At 56.7% G+C, this 21,720-nt stretch overlaps 1 protein-coding gene across 1 annotated transcript in view; it reads right to left on the bottom strand.

The window, feature by feature from the left end:
• The window catches only part of SEPTIN9 (septin 9), a 151,394-nt gene extending 132,482 nt beyond the window's left edge, over positions 1-18,912 (bottom strand). Inside the window, exons 1-2 of the mRNA XM_074343768.1 lie at positions 18,795-18,912; positions 3,552-3,608 (exon numbers count right to left, since the gene is read on the bottom strand). Of these exons, the coding sequence (XP_074199869.1) occupies positions 3,552-3,608; positions 18,795-18,813 (76 nt within the window). The 5' untranslated portion in view covers positions 18,814-18,912. The remainder of the gene's footprint in view (positions 1-3,551; positions 3,609-18,794) is intronic.
• Between the last annotated feature and the right edge of the window lie 2,808 nt (positions 18,913-21,720).

Raw genomic sequence — 21,720 nt, 5'->3', positions numbered from 1 at the left:
GGCGAGGCTGAGACAGGAGAGAAATGGAGGAGGAGTGGGTGTCGGGGGTAGGAGGGGATGTAACAGCTGGGGGTGCCTGCGGGAGCCCAGGAGTCAGATGCACAGTGGCCAAGACTCTGGGGGCCTCTTCCTGGACCATCTCCCCAGCAGAGGACACTCCCTCCCTACTCCCTCCCTCCCTCCCTCAGTGGCAGGGCAAGCAGTTCTCCTGTGCTGCCCTGGAGAGACAGTGGACAGTTACTGTCCATGGGGGACGACGACAGTAGGACAATGAGTACAGCTGAGCGCAATGACATTGGGCTGGAGACACGCTGGGTAGGGGTGGGTGAGCTAGCACAGGAAGGTGGGGGTGGGGAGGAAGCCACAAGGATCATATTCTTCCCCCGACCCCAGAGGGCAGGGACGCAGCCCAGACAGCAGCGTTTTGGGGAGATCCTTCCGTGGGGGAGAACTGACCACCCGCGATAACCACTGGAAAGGAGCGCTAGTTCCCTGCGGCCGCTGGGACAGATCACACAAACCGGCAGCTTAACATAACAGGAACTGATTTTCTCACAGTCCTAGAGGCAGAAGTCCAAAACCAAGGTGTCAGCAGGGCCGTGGTCCCTCCAGAGGCTCTGGGAAAAATCCTTCCGTGCCTCTTCCAGTTTCTGGTGGCCCCAGGCATCCCATGACTTGCGGCTGCAAAGCTCCAATCCCTGCCCCCGTCTCCATGTGGCCCTCTTCTTAGGAGGGAGTTAGGACCCACCCTAACTCCAGTATGACCTCCCCTCAAGACCCTTCACTAACCTGTCAAAGGCCTATTTCTAAATACAGTCGCTTTCCGAGGTTCTGAGTGAACGTGAATGTAGGAGGGGGCACTGTTGACCCCACTCCCGGAGGAATAAAGGTGCAACTGGGGCCGAGGCCACCACCCCGGAGGTATCTGAAGGAGGAGAGGCAGGACCCAGCCACGCACCGGAAGTCAGGGCAGAAGAAGGCCCCAGGGATCCCAGCCTGGGGCCGGCGGGCTGGGCTGGCTGGGCAGCAGCGAGGTGAGGAAGTAGACGGCGGAAACGCCATGTATGTGCCGTGGGAACCAGGGCAAAGGTCGGCCGGAGACTGGTCTGGGAGGCAGCTGCCCAGACCGGCTGCTCACGGCACAGAAATCGGGTGAGTGTAGGAACAAACCAGAAGGCCACTGGGGAGGGCAGGGGGTGCGCAGCTCCCCAGCCCAGCCCGTCTGCCCACGAGCACTTGTCCAGCAGTGTTTGGAACAGAGAAACCCTTCCTTGGACCTCCAGCAACAGGCCGAGGGGTAGAAAACTCCACCTCCCCACACGGAGGAACCCCCGCCCACAGTCAAAATAAATGAACTAAGCTACATGGATCTCTGTGGACAAATCTCAAAGTTGTTCCATCTCATGAAAAAGCACAGGGCAGAGGCTGGCTCCCTGGGACACGTGATGTGATGCTCCTGGCGTCCAGGAGGAGGCGGCATGTCGTGCAGACACACCACCCGTGGTACAGACACGCTCACTGGAGCAGTTCTAACAGTTCTAAATTCAGACAGGCGCCCCTCCCCCCCAGCGAGAACAGGGTCCCCAGGTGCTTGGGCTACACCTGTAACACCTTATTTCTTAAGCGGGATAGTGGGTGCACAGGTGCTTTATTTTATTCTTTACATTTTTTATATGCCTAACAATTCCATTTTTTTGAAAAAAGACAGGAAGTGAGTAAGCTGTCAGAGGTCAACCGTGGGTGTCGTCTGGGCTGAGGGACTGTGGCTCATGCCAGAAACAGCCATCCCTTGGTCTCCCAGTCCCAAACACAGCCTCGTGAAATCCTGAAATAAAGAAGGAGGCACCACAATGTGGGCCCTCTGCCTTCTGGGGAAGAGCCGGGGCGCAGGGGCCAGACACAGCTCAGGCAGAGTGTGGGACAGAGGTCAGGCTGGGAGGAGGGCAGGGGTGGATGGCGGCTCCAAATGCAGGGTTCTGTGAGGGTCAGAGGGAGCAGGGGGCTGAGAGGCTGGGGGTCCAGGAAAGAACCCTACCTGGAACAAGGTCCTAGCCACTGGGAGGCAGGGATTTGAGACAGGAACCAGGAAGACAAGGAACGGGTGTCTGGGCCGGAGCCCGCAGGGGCCCCCAGAGAGAGGATTTCGTGTGTCAGCAGGCGGTCCCATGTGAAACCCAGATCATGGCTTGCCGCTTTGGGCTTGGGCAAATTATGCCTTAGGCTTCCAAGGGGAGCCGTGGCCACAGCTGCCAAGTGCTGATGGCACAGAACTGGCCAGTCTGAGCAAGGGGAAGTCACGGCCAGAAGGAGGCTGTGTCCACACAGCCCAGGACACCAGCCTCCCCAGCCCTCACTCCCAGGGTGCAGGGGCCTCCCCCATCCCATCAGGCCCCATCAGGCCCCATCAGGCCCACCAGAGAGAGGCAGACAGCTGCAGAGGCAGGGGGAGCCAAGAAAAGCTCCCCAGGAACACAGCGGCGGCTGGACAGCCCAGTGGTTAGCGGCCTAACATGTCTGCAGGGGGTGGGGCTCCTGCTTAACCACGGATGTGAATCATTCACCGCCCTGGAGGCTGGAGGCCTCCAGCCCTGCGTCACCCTTCCTTTCCCACCCCTAGCCCCATCCTGCCCTGCAAGGGCTTCATACATGCGGCCTGAACATCACGCACCGTCTGACATGACTCCCACCCCTACCCCGCTCCCCAGAAAGAGCCGCCCTCGGCCATCCCATGGCCCTGGGGGTGCCCAGCCCACCGGCTGGGGGTCGCCTCTGGAGGACAAACTTGGGGAGAGGTTTGGGCTGGCCCCGGAAGTAGGCTCGGGAACATCTGGGGGCAGAATTCTGGGGTCCCAGAGAGCCAGCGTGGTCTGGAACCACCTAATTTCAGCACCGCTAGCCACATGGACACATTAAGTGGAAATTAATTTTAAAAATAAATTAAATAATTCTATGCAAATGAATGAATAAATAAAATAAACTTAACAGTGTATCCTTCAGGTGCTACCGTACTAGATGGCGCGGGTACAGAGCACATCCACCGACACAGAGAGTTGTACTGGATGTGGCTGGCCTTGAAGGTGGGGTGTGGGCCCCCGGTGGGGACATCCCCTCCTCCAGAACAGCTGCCACATCACCAGTATGTCCCTCCGCCCATCCGGCCTGGGGTCTGGCACCCCACAGGTCCTTGACACATCTCTGCCATCTCCTTGGGGGGACAAGTCCCTCCCTCTCTGGGCCCCAATGTCCTCTGACAAGAGGCCACAGAAGGAGCACGGACCCTGGGCCTGGCTGCTGGACATGCCAACAAAACTGCAAGGTAGCCTCCTGGATGGCTGCCCTGGGGGCAGATCTGGGAGGCAGAGGTGCCCGGTGGGGAGAAGCCGCACAGACCTGGCTGGGGCCCCGAGATTGAGAGGCGGAGCCCCCGCATGCCCCCCACCCCTCCGCCCTGCCCACACCAGGCTGTGGTGGTCAAGTCTCTTCCAAGCCTGTGAGCAGTGACTCCTGCCCCAGACCCACAGAGGGGGGCCAAGGCGGAACGAGGCACTTACCCGGGCCAGTCGGGTCACCAAGCTTCCGCAGACGGCCACTGGAGGTCCGCGCGACTCCTAAAGACGGGGCAGAGGGCAAAGGTCACTTGAGGCCACTGGGGGCTGGTTAGCACTGGGCATACCCTCCCCTGGGCTTCTGCCGAGGGCTCCAGAACCTGGAACCCATCCCTTGTGGGGCCAGAGGCCCTGGTCCTCCCAGGTAACACGGGGACCCGGCCGCCACCTGCAGTAACAGCCACCACCATCTGGCTGCTGGCCCCTGGCCAGCCAAACCCTTTACATGCATTTTCCCACCTAACTCTCACTACCCTGTTTTGCAGATAAGACAGCCTGGTCTCAGTGGGGTCGAGTTGCTTGTCCGAGGCCACTCGGCTGTGAGGAATTGAGCCCAGAATGGAGCCAAGTCCATCAGACTCCAAAGTCTGGGCTTGACTCGAGTGTGCCTGGTCGCCAGGACTGCCTGTGGGATGGAGATGTACGGGCACAGGTCGGGATGGGGCTAGGTCCCAGCATAACTGCATCTACCCGTCTCGGGAAGCGAGGTTCCCTGCCCCAGGGTCTATAACACGGGGGAAGTGGGCCGGACGAGGAGGAGGGAGGACGCACTGATCTCTCCCCGGACCCCCGGAGGGAGCAAGAACAGACCTCCACTTCGTGCCTCCCTGTACACACCCCTCCGCCCGGCACGCGATCCCTGGGGAGGCACAGGACAGGCGAGTCCCAACTCGAACAGATTTGCTGAGGCGCTAAGCCGACCAGACCCCAGAGGCTCCCAGCAGGCGGCCGCCCTGTCGCTGCCAGGTCACGGGGCTTGAGTCTGCCACCCGGGCAACCAGGCCATCCTGCAGACAGTGGCAGGGACACCCACGCTGGCCCGACGGAGGCCTTCCCACGGACAGCGAGACAAGCTGGAGAAGGGCCTGCAGTGCAGCAGGGGCCCAGGCTGGAGCCAGACACCCACCTGCAGCCTCTGCCATCTGACATGCACCCAGAACCCAGAACGCTGGGGTCAGAGGTGCCAGCTGCTCCCCTGCCGTCCTCCAGAGAGGCTCTTGTATCATTTATTCATTCATTCATTCATTCCACAAACTCGCTGCTAAACTACGACCGACCAGGAGTGAATGCAGTCACTTTCTTTCTAAAGATTCCAGAGCCCTAAGCAGGGCGTCCTGCAGACCTGGTCTTCATGTCCAGCTCCCCCGGACGCATACACTCTCCATGTTTGCAGGATGACTAGGTATGGGTCAACAACATGGGCCAGGTCTGCCCAAAATGAGCAAGATACCTGCCACTAAGCCTTGGCCTCTTTCTGGGCTGGGAGGACCCCAACATGGCCCCAATTTTAGGTGAACTCACCCACCATGTAAACAACACTGTAAGAGGTACACACTTGAGTGGTTCTGGGTGGGGTGAGCACGGGGGCCCGACACGCCTTCAAGAAGACATGGGGCAGGGAAGGGGGACCAAGGAGGACCAGGTGGACGCTGTGCAGTCACAACCACGCCCACTGCCAAGGCTCTGAGACAACCATGAGCTCTGTGTCCATTCTCCCCCTCACTCAACGTGATACCCCCCGAGGCAGGAGCCACCAACTGCATTTCACAGATGAGGGAAGCGAGGCTCAGAAGCCGTGAGGCTGTCGAATCTCCTGCAATGCCCCCATCCCCACCCCAGCCACGATGATGGCTGACCATATGTGTCAATTTAACTGGACGCCCGGGTGCCCAGATATTTGGCTAAACACTATTTCCAGCTGTGTCTGTAAGGGTGATTGCAGGTGAGATGAGCGTTTGATTGGGGGGTTGGGTAAAGCAGACCACCTCCCCTGAGGGCCTGAACAGAAGGCAAGGCAGAGGAAGGAGGATCTTCTCTCTGCCCGGCCACATGAACTGGAGGGAGCACCGGTCTTCTTCTGCCTGAGGACGGACCATCGGCTCCCCTGGTTCTCAGGCCTGCGGACTTGGACTGAACACACCCGAGACTTCCTGGGGTGTCCCGCCTGCAGACGGCAGGTGGGGGGCGTCCTCGGTCTCCGTGACGGCGTGAACCAGTTCCTCGTAGTAACTCTCTCCCTCTCTCCTAGTGGCTCCAGCGCACCGATGCACCCCATGGATCCGCGGCCCCCCAGGGCAGAGGTCCCAGCGCCCTGCCCTCAGGGCCCACTGGACACCAGACGTGTCTGCTCACTGCTTTGTGGTGACAGCTCTGTCCTTCCTCAGAAGTCCAACCAGAATGGCGATTGCAGGCCGGCCCTGCCAGACAGAGAGGCTGGACAGACCACGGCCTCAGGCCTGCGGGGGGCAGGCGGGGCCAGCACGCGGCTCCCAGCACTGACAGGCCCCTCAGGCCGGGAGAGGGCAGAGGCTTGAGCGTGCGCGTCCCAGGCCCCAGGTCCGGCCCAGCCGGCCTCACCTCCACGACGGCTGTGTCCTGCTGCCACACACCTAAGCCGGAGCTGCGCTGCCTGCGACGCGTGAGAAGTCGCACCCCTTGTCCTCCCCCCACACACGAGCTACGTAGAGCTCGGCTGTCTGGGCTGAAAGCGGCACCAGTGGGAACAGCTGAGCCCATAAGTCCAGTGGGTCCCCGATATGGAAACAGTGTGGTGAGGGATGGAGAAGGCACGGGCCCCACATTCCTGTGGATCGAGTCACTTCTGGCCGCGCCTCCCCCCAGGCCAGCTGGACGGCCACCCGCGCCCCCGCCTCTGGCTTCTGGACAAAGATAAAAACGAAGAGGGTCCACTCAGGTGAAACCCCAGCCCCAGGCATCTGATCCCCAAGAACCAGACACAGGCGGGGGGTGGAGACACAGCCACGAGGAAGACAGCGCCTGTCTCAGATTCCTCGGGTGGAGCTTTGCTTTATTTACACTGTTTATTTTTCAGACTTCCCAAAACCCGCCACTGGTGCCAGGCAGCCCCTGGCACCGAGAAGATGCAAGGAGCACTCCCTTAATAGAGAAGTGTCCCGCGCGCCCCCTGGCACCCCTGCTGGGTGCCACCTCCACCGCAGCCCTGGGACAAAGCCCAGGCCAAGAGCAGCTGAAACTCAGCCCCCGGGGCCTGATTCCTGAGGCCTGAGCCCCTGAGCAGCCGGAAAAGCCTCCAAGGCACCTTATGGCTCAGCCCTGCCAGTTGCAAATTGAGTTATTTTTATGTGATTTTAAAATAAAGCATACTCAGAAAGAGAGGAGATGGTTGGAAATTCAGCTGTCTGGCGTTGTCCCAGACCAAATGGTTTGAGTTCTCGGAGGCCAGGGAGGCAGGAAGGCCTGGAGTCAGACAGGGTTCGAATCCAGACCTCACCAGGCCCCAGGAAGTGACCTCCCCTTTCCACGTCTCAGCTCCCCTGTCTGCAGAAAGGGGACAGAGACGATGATTACGCACAGGTGACAAAGATGAAATGAGGTCACACACTGTAGGCACTTGGCACAGCACCGGGCACAAAATAAATGTTCAATAGATACTACCATTATTAGTATATTAATTATAGACTAATATAAAATATTATTATTATTACTATACACCAGACACAGGCACCAGCCTGGGCCCAGGGACCTACAATTGCACAGTAACAGAGCTTGGCTGCCCTGTGCTGACACATTTACACAAAATGTAAGTTATAACCAAGGCACCTTGCACGTGACAGCCAGGGTACTGCTACCCCAAGAAAGGCTACCAAGAGTTCTACTTGATCCTTAAAAAACTGAAAATGGAGTTGCCATATGATCCAGCAGGCCCAGTTCCGGGCATATATCCAGAGGGAACTCTAATTTGAAAAGATACCAATGTTTCCAATGTTCATAGCAGCACTATTTACAATAGCCAAGATGTGGAAGCAGCCTAAATGTCTCAAGATGACTGGATAAAGAAGATGAGGTATGTGTGTATATGTGTACACACACACACAGTACACACACACACACACACACACACACAATAGAATACTACTCTGCCATAAAAACGAATGAAATAATACCATTTGCTGCAACATGAAAGGACCTGGAGATTACCATATTAAGTGAGCTGAGTCAGACAGAGAAAGACAAATATTACATGGTATCACTTATATGTGGAATCTTAAAAAATGATACAAATGAAGCTATTTACAAACCAGAAATAGATTTGCAGACATAGAAAACAAGCTATGGTTACCAAAGGAGAAAGGGAGGGATAAACTAGTAGTTTGGGATTAACATAGACACACTACAAATATAAAACAGATAAACAACAAGGTCCTACTGTATAGTGCAGGAAATTACATTCAATATCTTGTAATAACCTATAATGGAAAAGAATCTGAAAAAGAATATATATACGTATACATATAACTGAATCACTATGCTGTGCACCAGAAACTAACGCAAGATTGTAAATCAACTGTACTTCAATAATAAAAAAAGAAGAAGAACCTTAAAAAAAAAAAGTTATATTTTACTCTTTCCCAACTCAGGTTAGCCTAAAACTGTCCAGCCTCCAGGATGGGCTGCACATTAGAGGAAGGCGGGGCAGTTTCCACGATCCAGAAAAAACAGCCAGGATTTGGGAGGCTCAGAATCCTGGGGCCTTCCCAGCCCTGGCCACCCCAGACACCCACAACCACTGTCTGTGCTCACGGAGGCCGGGGCAAAGGCCACTTCATAAATGTTCACGAATCACACGCCAGTGGCAAACACCAGTCAGGCTTCCCACGGTGAGCCGGTGAGCCGCGAGATAAAACACGCTTCAGGTGAGATGAGGTCAGAGACAGGAGAAGGCAGTGAGTGAGGACTCAGTGCTGGCCGGTGTCCCAGAGAGAAAGAAAGGGCAGCATTTCAAACAGGACAGAAGGTGGCCAGTCATGGAGATGGGGCCCCTGGGTCCCCGAGAGAAAGAGGACCAACCTGGGCGGGGGGAGGAGACCTGGGGTGCTCAGGGGACCATCTCGGGGCAGGGAGCCACCATCGCAGTGTGACGGCAGAGTCTGCCTCCAGGTAAACTGCCTGGCGCCCTTCCTGCTCCTTGGCCACAGATATGCCAGGTGCAGTCCCCCGTGGCACAGGTGCTGGCAGACCGGTGCCGGCCCCCTCGCATCTAGGAGCCCAGATATGATCTCACGGGTGGTCCCCTGTGCATATAATTTGGGGACCCTGGATAGAAGAGAGAAGGATACGGTCACTGTGAAGACCTTTCCTTTTTTTCCCTTCCAAGTAAGTTTTTATGATGGAACCTGGTAAAAGGCAAGGTTGAAATGGGTAACCAGGCACTACGGGCCTACACAGACCATAGACTTAGTGGATTGCTATTATCACACGAATGGCGGGAACACCAGGCTCCATCCCGCTCTCCTACTGGGGTCGCAGAGACACTGTCCCTGCCCACGATCAGCACGGCTGTCCTCAGTGCCCCTGGGACAGCCCAGACATCTTGACCCAAGGAAGGGGAGAGCAGGAGTCAGGCTGTCCCCAAGGGAGGGTGACGCAGCCACCCACCCACACACACTCACACACACTCACTCACCCTCCTGCTCTCGTGCCAACAGTGAACAGGGCTGGACAGCCCCTCCCAGCCAGAAAGTCACCACCTTCTCAAAAGGGGGCTTTGCAGGAAGGGGCGCTGTGAACACTCGGGCATTCACATCCATCTGCAATAATGAAGAGAGCTTAGCTACAGAAAAGAATCAATTCTCAATGTTTTCCTAAAACTCCTGAGAGTCCTTCAAGGAAGGCCAGGGGCACAGGGACCTTGGCCAGGAGCCCCCCAACTCTCCACCTGCCCCCAGGACACACAGTCTCCCACAGCTTCTTCTGAGGCTCAGAAGAGCCACGTTCCAGCCTTATCTTCAGAGGAACCTGAGATAAGGCGATAAGCCTCCCCCCTCTTCTCCCGCCCCTGCCCTTGGCTGTGTCCGCCGAGGTGTGCATGGACCAGACCTGCAGGCCAGCCTTCCTCCTCCCCCGGGCCGGCAGCTGGGGCTACCGATTCAAGGGAACCTCAGGTATTCATCCGCAGGGTGCAGTATCCTTTTGCCCCGGAGACATCCTCCAGCAAAAGACCAAATACCGCAAAAAGTTCTGTTTTCAACCAAGTTCTGGGCCTCCAAGCCAGGCGTTCTAGTCCCTTCTCTGAATCCTGCTCTGCCCTGCCGTTCCTTCTGTCAGGGGCAAAGGTGTTCCCAGCCCACAGCCCACCCAGTGACAAAGCACCAAGCAAAAGGGGGCCCTGGCGCCCGATGCTGAGGGTCGGGGAGGGGGGTGGGCCCAGCCGCAGGCCTCGGGGCCGTGCCACAGCCTGGGTGAGAGTCAGAGATCAGGGTGTGAGCGCACCTCCAGCTCTCACTGCATCTTGGGGCACACTCAGTTTCACAGTCGTGAAAATATTACTGGATGTCTTCTCTGCACCAGGCGCTGTTTCAAGCATACACCAGCAGGATACTGTCTGGAGGTACAATGGTGACCGACAGTGAGCTGGCCTTTCAGTGCCCATGGTGACACTCAAGGCCAGTGGGGAGGCAACACTGGTATATCCCCAGGTCGGGGAAGCGCCAGCAGCTCACGTGAGAGGAGGGCCGGGCTCGGCTCCGCCCACATACGGCCGCAGCCTCACCAGCCTCACCAGACGGTCAAGTCCATCCCCTGACGTCAGCGCTGCCCGGGGACCCACAGAGCCCTTCCCTCGAAGGGTGTCTGGACTCGGTCCCACTCACACAAGAGACACTGCCATATAAAATACACAACCTTTAGTTAAGTCTGAATGTCAGATAAACAATAATTTTAAGCATAAATGAACCCCTCCATTCCTCGCCCCTTCCCAGCTGGTCTTTGAGTGGCAGAAGAGCTGACCGCTGCAGCCTGGGGTCTCCTGGTCCCCAAGTCTTTAGCCTTTGGCTGGATTCAACCAATAGGAGGAGACTGGAAGGCGGGAGCCAGGGAGAACCCGGGTAGACCTGTCCCCCTCTCGCGGCCTGGGGAGATTTCTCCAGCAGCAGTTTCTGTCTGCTGGAGGCAGGCCCACCCTCATCCAGCCTCCCACCCGCTGACCCTGGTCCCTGGACTCCAACAACATGCCTCCCTCTGGTCCTCTGATGGGGCGGCAGTGACTGCCCATGGCTGGTCTCCAGTGGTCTCCGTGAAGCTCAGGAACCTCAAGCACCAGGGCCATTGGCTCACGTGCCTCCCTTCTGAGGCACCGAGAAGGGCCTCAGACTGTTCACACAGTCAAGCGTCTTTGTAAAATTTGCAAAACAGAAAAAACTTTAACTCCGATCAGTTAAGACTGTTGTCTGTTTTCTGGCGCTCACCCTTTCCCCTGCATGTGTACCAGTGGAGGGACTGCGGGTATCAGGGGGCTCCTGCTGAGGAGACGTTAAACGGGAAATATATTGAGCTTGGATTTGGCTGGGTGACATTTCCATGGTTCACAGTCATTTCCATGCAGAGTTAGGTGACTGCTAGTCATCCCAATGTGCAGGTTCAGGAGTACCAGTTTGGCTTTCCCACCATCTGTACTATTTGAGTCCTTCTGTTTTAAATCCTCAAGTGGTTCCGGTTTCCGGGTGAAACCCGGGTTCACACGCCATGAACAAACTGCACATGTGAGGATATGAGCAGGCTGACAAAGTAGGGCCAGTGGACTGAGGGGGAAACAGTGGGTAAGGTGGAGGGGGGCTAGCAGCCAGAAACAGCTGACGACCACATGAGGAGCAGTGAGGGGGCACCCCAGAATATGGGAAAGCCTGAGCCAGTCTTCGAGACTTTCTGCTGAATGGGTACCCAAGTTACCACAGAAGTAGACCTGTAGATCCACCTGTAGATGGTCCTAAGTTTCTACTGAGAAGATATACAGAGAGGGAGGTGGGGTGAGGGGTGATGGGCAGAGGCCCCGGGAGGATTGACAAGGGAGATGGTGAGGTGGGGGAAACAAAACAGCAGCCACAGAGGACTGGCCAGGGGGGCCACGCTGTTGACTGGCCTGTGGAGGAGACCGGAGGTTCCAGAAGAAACCACCGCACACGTAACCAGACAGCAGAACGAAAGATCGCCAGGAGAGGTGGCTGGTCACCTGGGGCAGCCGGCCCATCTCCAAGACCAAGGCATTCAGCTGGGCCAAGGAAGCAACGAGATGCCTCCTAGGGTACAGGCACATCCTGTAGAGGCCAAAGGAGAGACAGAGAGAGGAAGCTGGGTGGAGCCCCAACACCACACGCCAGTCCGAGAGGGGGACCACAGGCTGCAGGCAACAGGGCAAATCCTCTAGACCACAAGTAGACTTCTCAGTGGCTAGAAGCAAGCTGATAATCAGGGCAAATGGCATTTGCTGCTCATTAAACCTCTTAATAAAATGCTGCATTAGGAACATTTGTTGGGTTTTGGGAGCAATCCCAAGAATGCTGGAATAGGGAGTCATCGTGGGCAACATTTTATTAAATGAATTGCCTGCAAAAATTTCCAGGATCCAACTAGCCCGGGTCCCGCAGCTGTAAGCACGGCTACTGCCACCTCCTCGGCTCAGCACAGCGCCCTGGAGTCAGGGTCACCGGGGCACATCACCAAGGAAGAGCACCCAGGTTGGCAGAGCTCTGGGGGGGGGGGGGGTTGGGTAAATCCGGGGACAGCCATTCTGCAGAGCCATTCAAATCGTAATTGTGGAATCCATGCCTGAGATCTGACTTCAAGCGAAAAGAGCAGAGTTTACAAAGATTTTACAGAGAATACGCAACTCTGCGGAGAAACACTATGTAGCTTTGATAAAGTCAAGCAAGTACCGAAGGGATACACGAAACACAATGTTGCAACTGGAGAATTTGTTCCCTTAATTTCCTGTTCACATTGTTTCGTAACAAGCAATGAATAAAAAGAACCACACACACACACAAAAAAAAAAAAAGGCAAGAGAGAAAGAACAGATACACAATGTATTTTAGAAAGGTTTCCTTTAAAAAATAGAGCTCAGATCTGGCCGTTGAAGTGTCTTCCAATCTGCTTCTACCCGGAAGGCGCTGCCTTCCAGGGTTTCCCCCTCCCCGTAGCTGAGGGTTTGCCCCTAACACTGGAGGCAGTGTCGATGAGAAATCTACCTCCTCCTCTTTAATCCCATGATGCCAACACTGCATGCACTTAGCTGTTATCCCACCGCCTGGCATCCCCACGGTGTCTGCAGCGGGTCACCTCTGCACCAAAACCCAACACCTGCCCCCTCGACACGTTGGGTCCTGTGGCTGCTGAGTCAAAGTCATGTATTCATTAGTGAGTTTTGCAAACCACCCCCCACCTCCCTCCAGGTTGATTAACCTAGTCCTTAGGCTGGAAGATGGCAGGGGTTGGATTTAACCCACTTCCAAGTGGCTTGGGTTACAGGCACATTATTCCCCTGCTGGGACCCGATCCTGCTGCAAACAGGAGGCCCAGGCCATGGGAAGGTTGTGAAAGCCCCAGGACGCGGGTCAGATTGATCCGCAGGACAAGCCCGAGGCGGCCTGCCAGCTTGCCTCTGCCCAGCCCTGCCTGGTAACCACAGTCACCGGGAGTGATCCCCAGCTTGGGCAGACAGTCGCCGCTGCTGCCCCAACATGCCTGGCCTGGCCGGGACAAGGGGCCCAGGCGTGGCTCTCAGGGACTTCCACAGCAGCTGTGGCCAGCCCCCCTGTTCCCAGGTGCAGCCTTGGGGGGCCCAAGGGGGCCCAGCCACAGCCTCGGTTTCACTGCATGTCCCTTAAGAGTCTCAGGAGGAGCCAGGCCTCTCCAGGAGCCAGAAGGAGGGCAAGGCCCCCTCGTCCATCATGGGAAAAGGAAGGCCCCTGCCTTGGCCCCACCTCTGAAACCCCAGGCCAGGGAGGACACTACTCCCCAGGGGGAGTGATCTGGGCCTCCTCCCCCACCTGGCACTCCGAGGGGCCCCTGGGAGGCTGGGGCCCACACAGGCAGCCCAGAGCAGCCCTTCAGGGTCCCTCTCCTCTGACACAAAGCCAGCAACGCTCAGAGGATGACTGGGACTTGTGTTCCTGCCAGAGAGGGCCCAAGGGCCGCCCTTTGACCTGGGATCATCTTACTGTCCCTGCCACCGCCCCTTGGCCTGTTCTGGAGGCTCACAGGCTGCCAGCAGTCATGCTTCACAGAACCAGGTCAGATTAGGCCCGGAACAAAGCTCAGTTGTTGCAGTTTCCCAGAGGCCACTGACAGCAGGACGCCCAGAGCTGCCCGCCCCTCTGGGCCGGCAGGGGCTCAATGCCCCTCTTCACAGGGCTGCAAGCGGACCCGGGCCCAGGGCGGGACCAGGGAGATAACACTGAGGGAAACAGTGGGGAGCAGAGTGGTGCCCAGAGCCGCCAGGGTGCGGGAAGGACACACGGAGCCCGGCACTCAGTGGTGCCCAGCAGATACTTCTGGAATGAATGACAACCTACACGGAGACTCGAAACAGGCCAGGGACATTGAGGAGACTGGCACCCCCCAGCTCAGCCCAGCTGTTGCAGCAAAGCCACAGGCTCTAGGCCTCTCGGCAGAGTCCCTGGGCCCAGTTACAGCTGGCCCAACAGGGAGGGGGCAGGGGCCACCAGCCCACCGGCCTCCGGGACCATTCAGTTCTCCCACCAAAGCTCAGTGCTCTGCAGCCCCAGGTCTGAATGCAGTGTCTGCATGCCCACCAGGACAGACTCCCTTTGGCCAGTGCTTTGGCCCAGGCAAACTCTGGCAGCTGCCACTGGGACTCTCAGGCCAAGGCCTCTCCTGGAGCACAGTGGGGGCTGTGATCTTGTGTGCTCTGTGCAGGTCCCTAGGGGGCTTCACTCAGCCATTCATGCCCACCGATCACCCATAAATCTCTGGGGAACATGGAGAGCCAGGGGTTCCAAGGTAACAGCTCCAACAGAGGCATAGGAACCCAGCATGTCACCTCCCTCCCCATCCAAAAGCTCATCATCCCCCTCTAGGCCTGGGCCTCTCTCTCCAGCCCCACTTCCCCCAAGGCCACCAGCTGGATCCGCCCAGGAACTGGCACTCATCAGCCCCAGGCTGGGCCCTGCGCTGATGTGTGCTGAACCTTTCTTATCAAGTACATCTTAAGCAAACTGCAGAGCCCACGCAACACTGCTCACAGACAAACAGTGGTGCCTGTAGGAACAAGGTCCCACCCCCAGGTCCCGTCCACGTGGGGCCAGGGATGGGCGGAGCGTCTCAGAGAAGGACGGCCCACGGAGCCGGGTGGAGGATGGGGTGTGCCTTTTTCCTGCTGAGGGGGGTCCCTAGGTCCTCAGGTGAGGTGTCCTGTGCTGACACCTAGCTGAGAGCTCCAGGCACATGCCGCCCCCCATTTGGTCATAAACTCTAGACTGCTGCCCCTAAGCAGTGAGCTCATGTCCCTTCTCCCCTGTCCTGGCTGGAACGGGTCACCTGGCAGTTCCAGGAAGAAGGCAGGCTGCCTCAAACTCAGGTGCATTGCTAGGTGCATGTATGGCACTCAGCTCCCTGAACCCCTCTGGGCAGCTGGGGAGATGCTGATGGGCAGGTGACTGCAGTCTGGGGGGAGCCCGCCTGTGCCTCCCCCCACTGCAGCAGCCTGGGAGGGGGCCAGCCCCAGGACTCAGGCTCAGCTAGTTCTCCCACAGCTGGGGGGCTTCGGGGTCCACAGGGGTCCATGACCCTGGGCCCAAGTCCAACAGACCCCAGACAGATGGCAGAAGGTGGCTGTTTCTCTCGGCCGAGGTCCCCTGCAGGAGCCAGAGCAGGCAGGCTTGGACGTGAGGAGGCAGAGACGGGGCTGCCAGGGAGGACAGGAGCAGGAGGGGGCAGAGGGGTGGGGCGAGAAGGGGAAGGAAGCGGCCTTAGCGCCCTGCCCTCACTGGAGGCTAGTGCCCTGGGACTGGCTCTCTCCTTCCCAGAAGTCAGCTCCCGGAGCGCTGGGCGTGGGGAAGGCCCGCTCGGCGGGCTAATCTCTCCAACCTGCTTTCTGGATGCAGCCTCCCGCCCTGCACAGGCCTCTGGATGAGTCGCAATGCAAGAGCTTTTCAGCCTTTGATAGGCCAGGTACCCCTCCGGGGATGTCCCAAAAGCCACCAAACATCTCAGCATAATTCCCAAGTCCACTCCGGACTGATGTGAGTCCTTATTTCCATGGCTCTCAGGCCTCAGCTAAGCACCCGGGCCACTGAAAGGCAGGCCCCATGTGACCCGGTATGAAATGGACAGCCCCAAATTCAGGACTTGGGAGGGTCAGACAGCAGCCAGCTCTGATGCCAGGGAGCCAGGGAGAAGCCTGGGCCATGCTCCTGGCCTCCAAACCAGCAGAGGCATGCGGAGGGTGCCGGCCATGGATGAGGATAAGGAAGATGACAGCGGCAAGCTAGAGACAGAGCAGGCGTTTCCAAGCGGTTCTGCACCAACTCATTTCATCTTCACAACAAATTAGTATGGTCCCAGTTTAACAAATGAGGCAGATGAGACGCTCGAGATCAAGCGCTTTGCCCCGCATCGAGGAGGTGCCAGCCCAGGATCTCATTCCAGGAGCCCTTGCTATTAACCACACGGTGCAGATGTGCCCCAGCAAGCAGTGAGGTGGATCCGGGAGGAGCCAGGAGCAGAACTGGAGCTGTCAGACAGAGCCTGCCCCCCAAGAACCCACCTGGCATCCTGCAGCCCCAGTGAGCATTTGCTTTGTTCCCCACCTGGAAGGATCCTTTTAATTCTCCACCTGCTAAAAGCTGCTCATTCCTCAAGGCCCAGTTCAACCTCATCTCCAGCTAAAGCCTCCCGCCAGGGCATTCAGAAGCATTTGGGGGGGGGGGGGGGGTGCTGTTACCAGCCGGGGCCCCACCTGTGTCCTGCCTCCCCAGTGAGAAAGCAGCTTCCATGAAAGCAAGGACCCCATCTTTCATCATCTTCGTGCCCTCAAGACCCTGGCTGTACATGCCCAGCACATAATATGCGTTCAACGAATGTACACAGACCCAAGGCACTCGGCACCCCCAACACAGGTTTTTTAAATGTCCCCCTTTTCAGAGACTGACGAGTGCTCAAACCAGATGCACTGAGAACATTCTAATCATTCAATCTACTTACGAGCCCATAAGTGGATCCAGAAGCAATAATCCCACTCAACCTCGGCGAAAAATAAAAGCCCTCCTGATTGTCCTTCGAGTTTTGACACTGGGGGACTTTTCACACTTTGCTGCTGTCCTTAATTTCAGGGAATGGATGCTAAAGGCCAGTGTGACTTCTGCCAAGTGCCCCTACTCAGAACGGGGCGGGAGGGTCACCAAGAGAACTGGAGAACCTCAGAATGGGGCCAAAGGCCCACCCTGCCACTGGGCTGTCCCTCCCCAGCCTGACCCCACACAACTGCAACAAAGTGACCCGGCTCGCCTTGGACCACTGCCAGGAGAACAGGCTGGAAGAGGTCCAAGCCCTTCCAGGCCCATTCTCCAGGGCCCCGCCCCTCCAGGTAAACACCAGAGCCACAGAGGCTGCCTTTACAAGAGCTGGTTCCTACTCACCCATAAACCCTACTTCCACTTACTGCAAAAACCTTCTTTTTTTTTAATTTGCAGGGGAGGGGCAGGAATGGAGAAGAGACAGACAGCAAGCTGTCTCAGAGGCCCTCTGGCATCTGGGTAGGAGGGTCTCAAAGTCTCCAACGAAAATGTCAGCTAGCTGGGGGGACCTCGGTCACCCCAAATGTCCAGACCCACCAGAAGGAAAGGAAGAGCGAAGAGCAAAGGGCAAGAGCCAGCTGGTGCCCCTGGGCGGCACTGGGCTGGAGCCCCGGGGAAAGGGCCGCACCAGGCAGCAGCAGCGATGCCCACAACCATCTCAAGCATTTGGAGCAGGCTGGGGAGGGAGACAGGCCAAATACCAAACCCCAGCCTATGCCACCTGAAGCCCCCTCCTCCCCCACCATTACATCAATGAGCCTGCACTCCTGGGATAGAGCTGTGTTCAGGGTGTCTGAGGGCCATGCTGTTTGCAACAGGGGGTGAAAGTTGAAATTCTAAGCCACTTACCCAGAAGGCTATTTTTAGGGGAAGTTCTGAGTAACCCTCTTTGAGACTATTCTGTATTTGAGATATTCCGTATTACTTGTTTTGATTTCTGAATGTGGAAAGCAAGAGGAGACCAGAAAATGGCCCCAAGGCAGGGGGATGGCACTAAGGACCTCTTCAGCTTCAACTCAGCACCATCATTCTGTCCTCTTATCAAGAAAAATTAATTCCTGAGTCCTTGGCAGAAAACTTCATGTCCAAATAGATTAAGTGGAGGAACAGGAGGAGAAATTTTGAGGAGTGAGCAGAAAAGATGTCATGTATTATTTGATGGCTGAGGACAAGGAAGACAAAAGAACGGAGATCTGGGTTACCCTTAACCTGCCCTTCGAAACTTGTGGCCCCAGTTTACCCATCCATGAAATGGAACTTCAGTGTACCAGAAGGGAAAACACTTATAAAGGCTCCTGAGCAAATGATGAGAGCTGGTCAGGCCCCCTCCACCTGTGTGAGGTCAGCGAGTGGAGTCAGGATGCCAGCACACCTGACACCCAAAAGATGAACGCGAGTTGCCAAGCCCGGGTGCTGCTGACTGGTCCCATTTGGCAAACTTCCTGTGTTCCACAGAGTTATTCCAAGAATAACAGGGTCACCTAAAGAAAGGATGCTGCGGCCTGGACCACCAGCCCTGGAGGCTGACCCCAAGGAAATCCTCCCCCAGCCCCCTCCCACGCACACATTTACACAGGAGGGACCCAACACACCCCAACCGGCGGCGCCTGTAAAGTGAGCAATTCCAGAGAAGGTGCAAGAGGGGAAGAGGGCGAGCAGGAGGGTCGGCCAGCCCAGGGCAGTGTCTCACACAGTGGCCTCTTCAGAACGCGAGCGAGCAGCGGCCGACTGACAGGGGCAGGAGACCCTCGGCCACGGTCAGAGGCGAGGCCCAACCGTGCAGAGGTCAGAGGGCTCAGCACCCAGACTCTCCCAGGGCACCGGTGGTCTCGGACCAGCGCGCGGGCCCCAGGCCTCAGGGTGGCGACTTGAAGCAAAGGAGAGAAAGCCATCTCCGTCGGGGGAGCCCAGAGCCTCCAGGCCCCCACGATCCAGATCTGGGTGGAGCTGCGTCAACTGGCGGGCGCGAACTCCCCACGCATCGAAGCTGCCCGGAAGCTGGTGCCCCGCGGCGCCCCCACTTCGAGGACCCGCTCGGCCACCCGCGAGCGCTTCTGCTCAGGTGAGAAGTGCTGGCCCCGGGACACCAACCCCTCCCCGCTCCGGGCGCGGCGCCCACCTGAGTACGACTTCTTCATGGTGCCGCCGTGGCCGCCGTTCCCAGGGAAGTGAGGCGGCGAGGCCGCGGGGCGCGGGCTCCCAGGTCGCTAATCCCGGGCGGAGAGTGGGAGGGATGGGGGCGGGGAGGAGGGGATGGGGAGGAGGAGAGGCCCCGCCCCGGCCCCGGCCCCGCCCCGCCCGGTGGAGGTGCGCGCCGCGCCCCGCCCCGCGCAGCCCCACACCTGGCCGAGCCCCACGGGCGGCGCATCCCGACGCCGGCCCGGGAGCGGCAACCATGAGCCGGGTCCTGCGCTCGCCCCCGTTCAGCCCGGGCGCGCCCCCGCGGCCCCGACGATGTGGCCCCGACACAGGCTGACCGAGGGTGGGGGTCGCCAAGGTGGTGACCGTTGCCAGGCGCCACCCCCCACCCTTGGCGCGAATGGTTCCTTCCGGGGCGTCGCCGCCACTTTCCAGTCCGGAGTCCGGGCGGAGCTGGGCCGCGCCAGGTGGCAGCGGGAGGAGGGGGGCAGGGAGCGGCTGCGGGGCCGGGCGGTGGTGGCGCGGTCGTCACAGCCCGCGGGGTCGGAGCCGGGATGCCGGCTTAGCGGACCAGGGCACGGCTGAGCAGAGCAGGGCAGGGCAGGCGAGGTACTGTATCCGTTCCGCTACTTTCCTGGTAATCAAGAGGGCAGACGGCATTGATGCCCTGATGACCGGGGGCTTCGGTTACTGCATCTGTAAAATGGGTGCGTTGGACCAGATGATAATTTCTGTTCCATCTGAGAAACATTGAGCACCTGCCCTGTGCCGGCTACTATGCGCGGCTCGGGGCCTCAGCGCAGATCAGCAGTCTTCACCACCTGGGTAATACGGGCAGTGAGGAGAGTGTGCGTTCCCCAGCGAAAATTTCACAGAATTCTCTCGCTTTTGTAACCCTGAAGAAATTTTCTCTAATAAAACGATTTTTTAAATGTACAGAGGAAAAAGTGATGAATTTTATCTAGAGGGTGTTGTCGGAGTTTATTGAGGTGATTCCAAAACAAGGGCTTAAAGAATGAGTAGGAGGAATCTGCCAGGCAGCCAAGGTGATGAGGAGGCAGGCTGGGCTGTTCCAGGCAGAGGGAAGGGCGTGGTGGAGCCGGAGGCACCTTGGATAGCAGAACCTGCGGAGAGAGATGCGCGCGGGCAACGAGGCCCCCAGATGAAGAGTTGGGGAGGCGATTCAGGAAGCCTGCAAACTCTCAACAAGAGCGCAATGCTGCCTTTGGCCCCACAATCCAAATGGCACCCAGGAGACAGGAAGTAGAATTAACATCACCAAAACACCCTCTTCCCTTTTCCCTCTCCCTTACTTTCCTTGGGGGTCCAGGAAGCATTTTCATTTCCTACCAGAGAGTGGGAAACCTGTATAAATAAGAACTGAGGCACTCGTAGTTCCCTCGGTTTATCTGTCCCACCTGCTCCTCTTCTTAAGAAATCTGTCCAGCCACAGCCCTGCAGAGGGAGCAGCCTTGCCACTAACCACCCCGAAACCCTGGCTAGAGCTGATTGGACTGGAGTGGACAATGGACTCCACCTGGGCCAACCTCCAGCTTCTTATCTGGGGGCCTGGGGAGGAGACTGAGGGAGGGGAGCAGCCACCGGCCTGGGGAGTGTAGATGAATTGTGAACAGCTGTCCTTGGATTCTGGACACACATCCCATGCACAACCCAAAGTGCCACTTGTACCAGCTCCTGCGAATTTCCACTCTGGCCAAACCAAAAGGCTAGGCTCTGTCTTGATTCTGGCCACCAGGCATAATGATACCTCCCACATACTGATGCCTGAGGTTCCCGACACCCAGCTGCCTCTCAAGAATCTGTCTCACAAGCTGATGGCCAACAGGCATGTGAAAAGTTGCTAACATTGCTAATTATTAGAGAAATGCAAATCAGGACCACAACGAGGTATCACCTCACGCTGGCCAGAATGGCCATCATCCACAAATCTACAAATAGTAAATGCTGGAGAGAGTGTGTAGAAAAGGGAGCCCTCCTACACTGCTGCTGGGAATGTAAATTGGCGCAACCACTATGGAAGACAGTATGGAGGTTCCTTAAAAAACTAAAAATAGAGTTACCATATGACCCAGCAATCCCACTCCTGGGCATATATCCCAAAAAGATGAAAACCCTAATTTGAAAAGATACATGCACCCCTGTGTTCATAGTAGTAATATTTACAGTTGTGAAGACAAGGAAGCAACCTAAATGTTCATTGACAGATGAATGGATAAAGATGGAGTGTGTGTATATATATATATATATATACTGTATTATATATTTTGTGTATTATATGTATCTATACACACACACAATGGAATACTACTCAGCCATAAAAAAGAACGAAATAATGCCATTTGCATCAACATGGATGGCCCTAGAGATTATCATACTAAGTGAAGTAAGACAGACAGAGAATGGCAAGTATCATGTGATATCACTTATATGTGGAATCTAAAAGAAAATGGTACAAATGAACTTATTTACAAACCAGAAATAGACTTGCAGACATAGAAAACAAACTATGGTTACCAAAGGAGAAAGGGAGGGATGAATTAGGAGTTTGAGATTAACACAGAGACACTACTGTATATAAAATAGATAAACAACAAGGACCTACCGTAGAGCACAGGGAACTAAATTCAGTATCTTGTAATAACCTATAACGGAAAAGAATCTGAAAAAGAATATATATATAATATATATATAAAGTTAGTTCTGGCTGAGAAACATTGAGCCCCCCCCTCCTTGCTCAGGGCCTCAAAGTAGAAGAGCAGACACAAGGACACGCATCTTTAAAACCCGGGTAGATCCAGGCAGTGAAGACAGTGTGTGTTCCCTAGCAAAAATCGTACAGAAGAATTCTCTGTAGCCCTGCAGAAATTTTCCCTAGTAAAACGATT

This window comes from Camelus bactrianus, chromosome 16, assembly GCF_048773025.1.
Source record: "Camelus bactrianus isolate YW-2024 breed Bactrian camel chromosome 16, ASM4877302v1, whole genome shotgun sequence".
Taxonomy (NCBI): domain Eukaryota; kingdom Metazoa; phylum Chordata; class Mammalia; order Artiodactyla; family Camelidae; genus Camelus; species Camelus bactrianus.
This window is presented reverse-complemented; position numbering and strand designations above follow the sequence as displayed.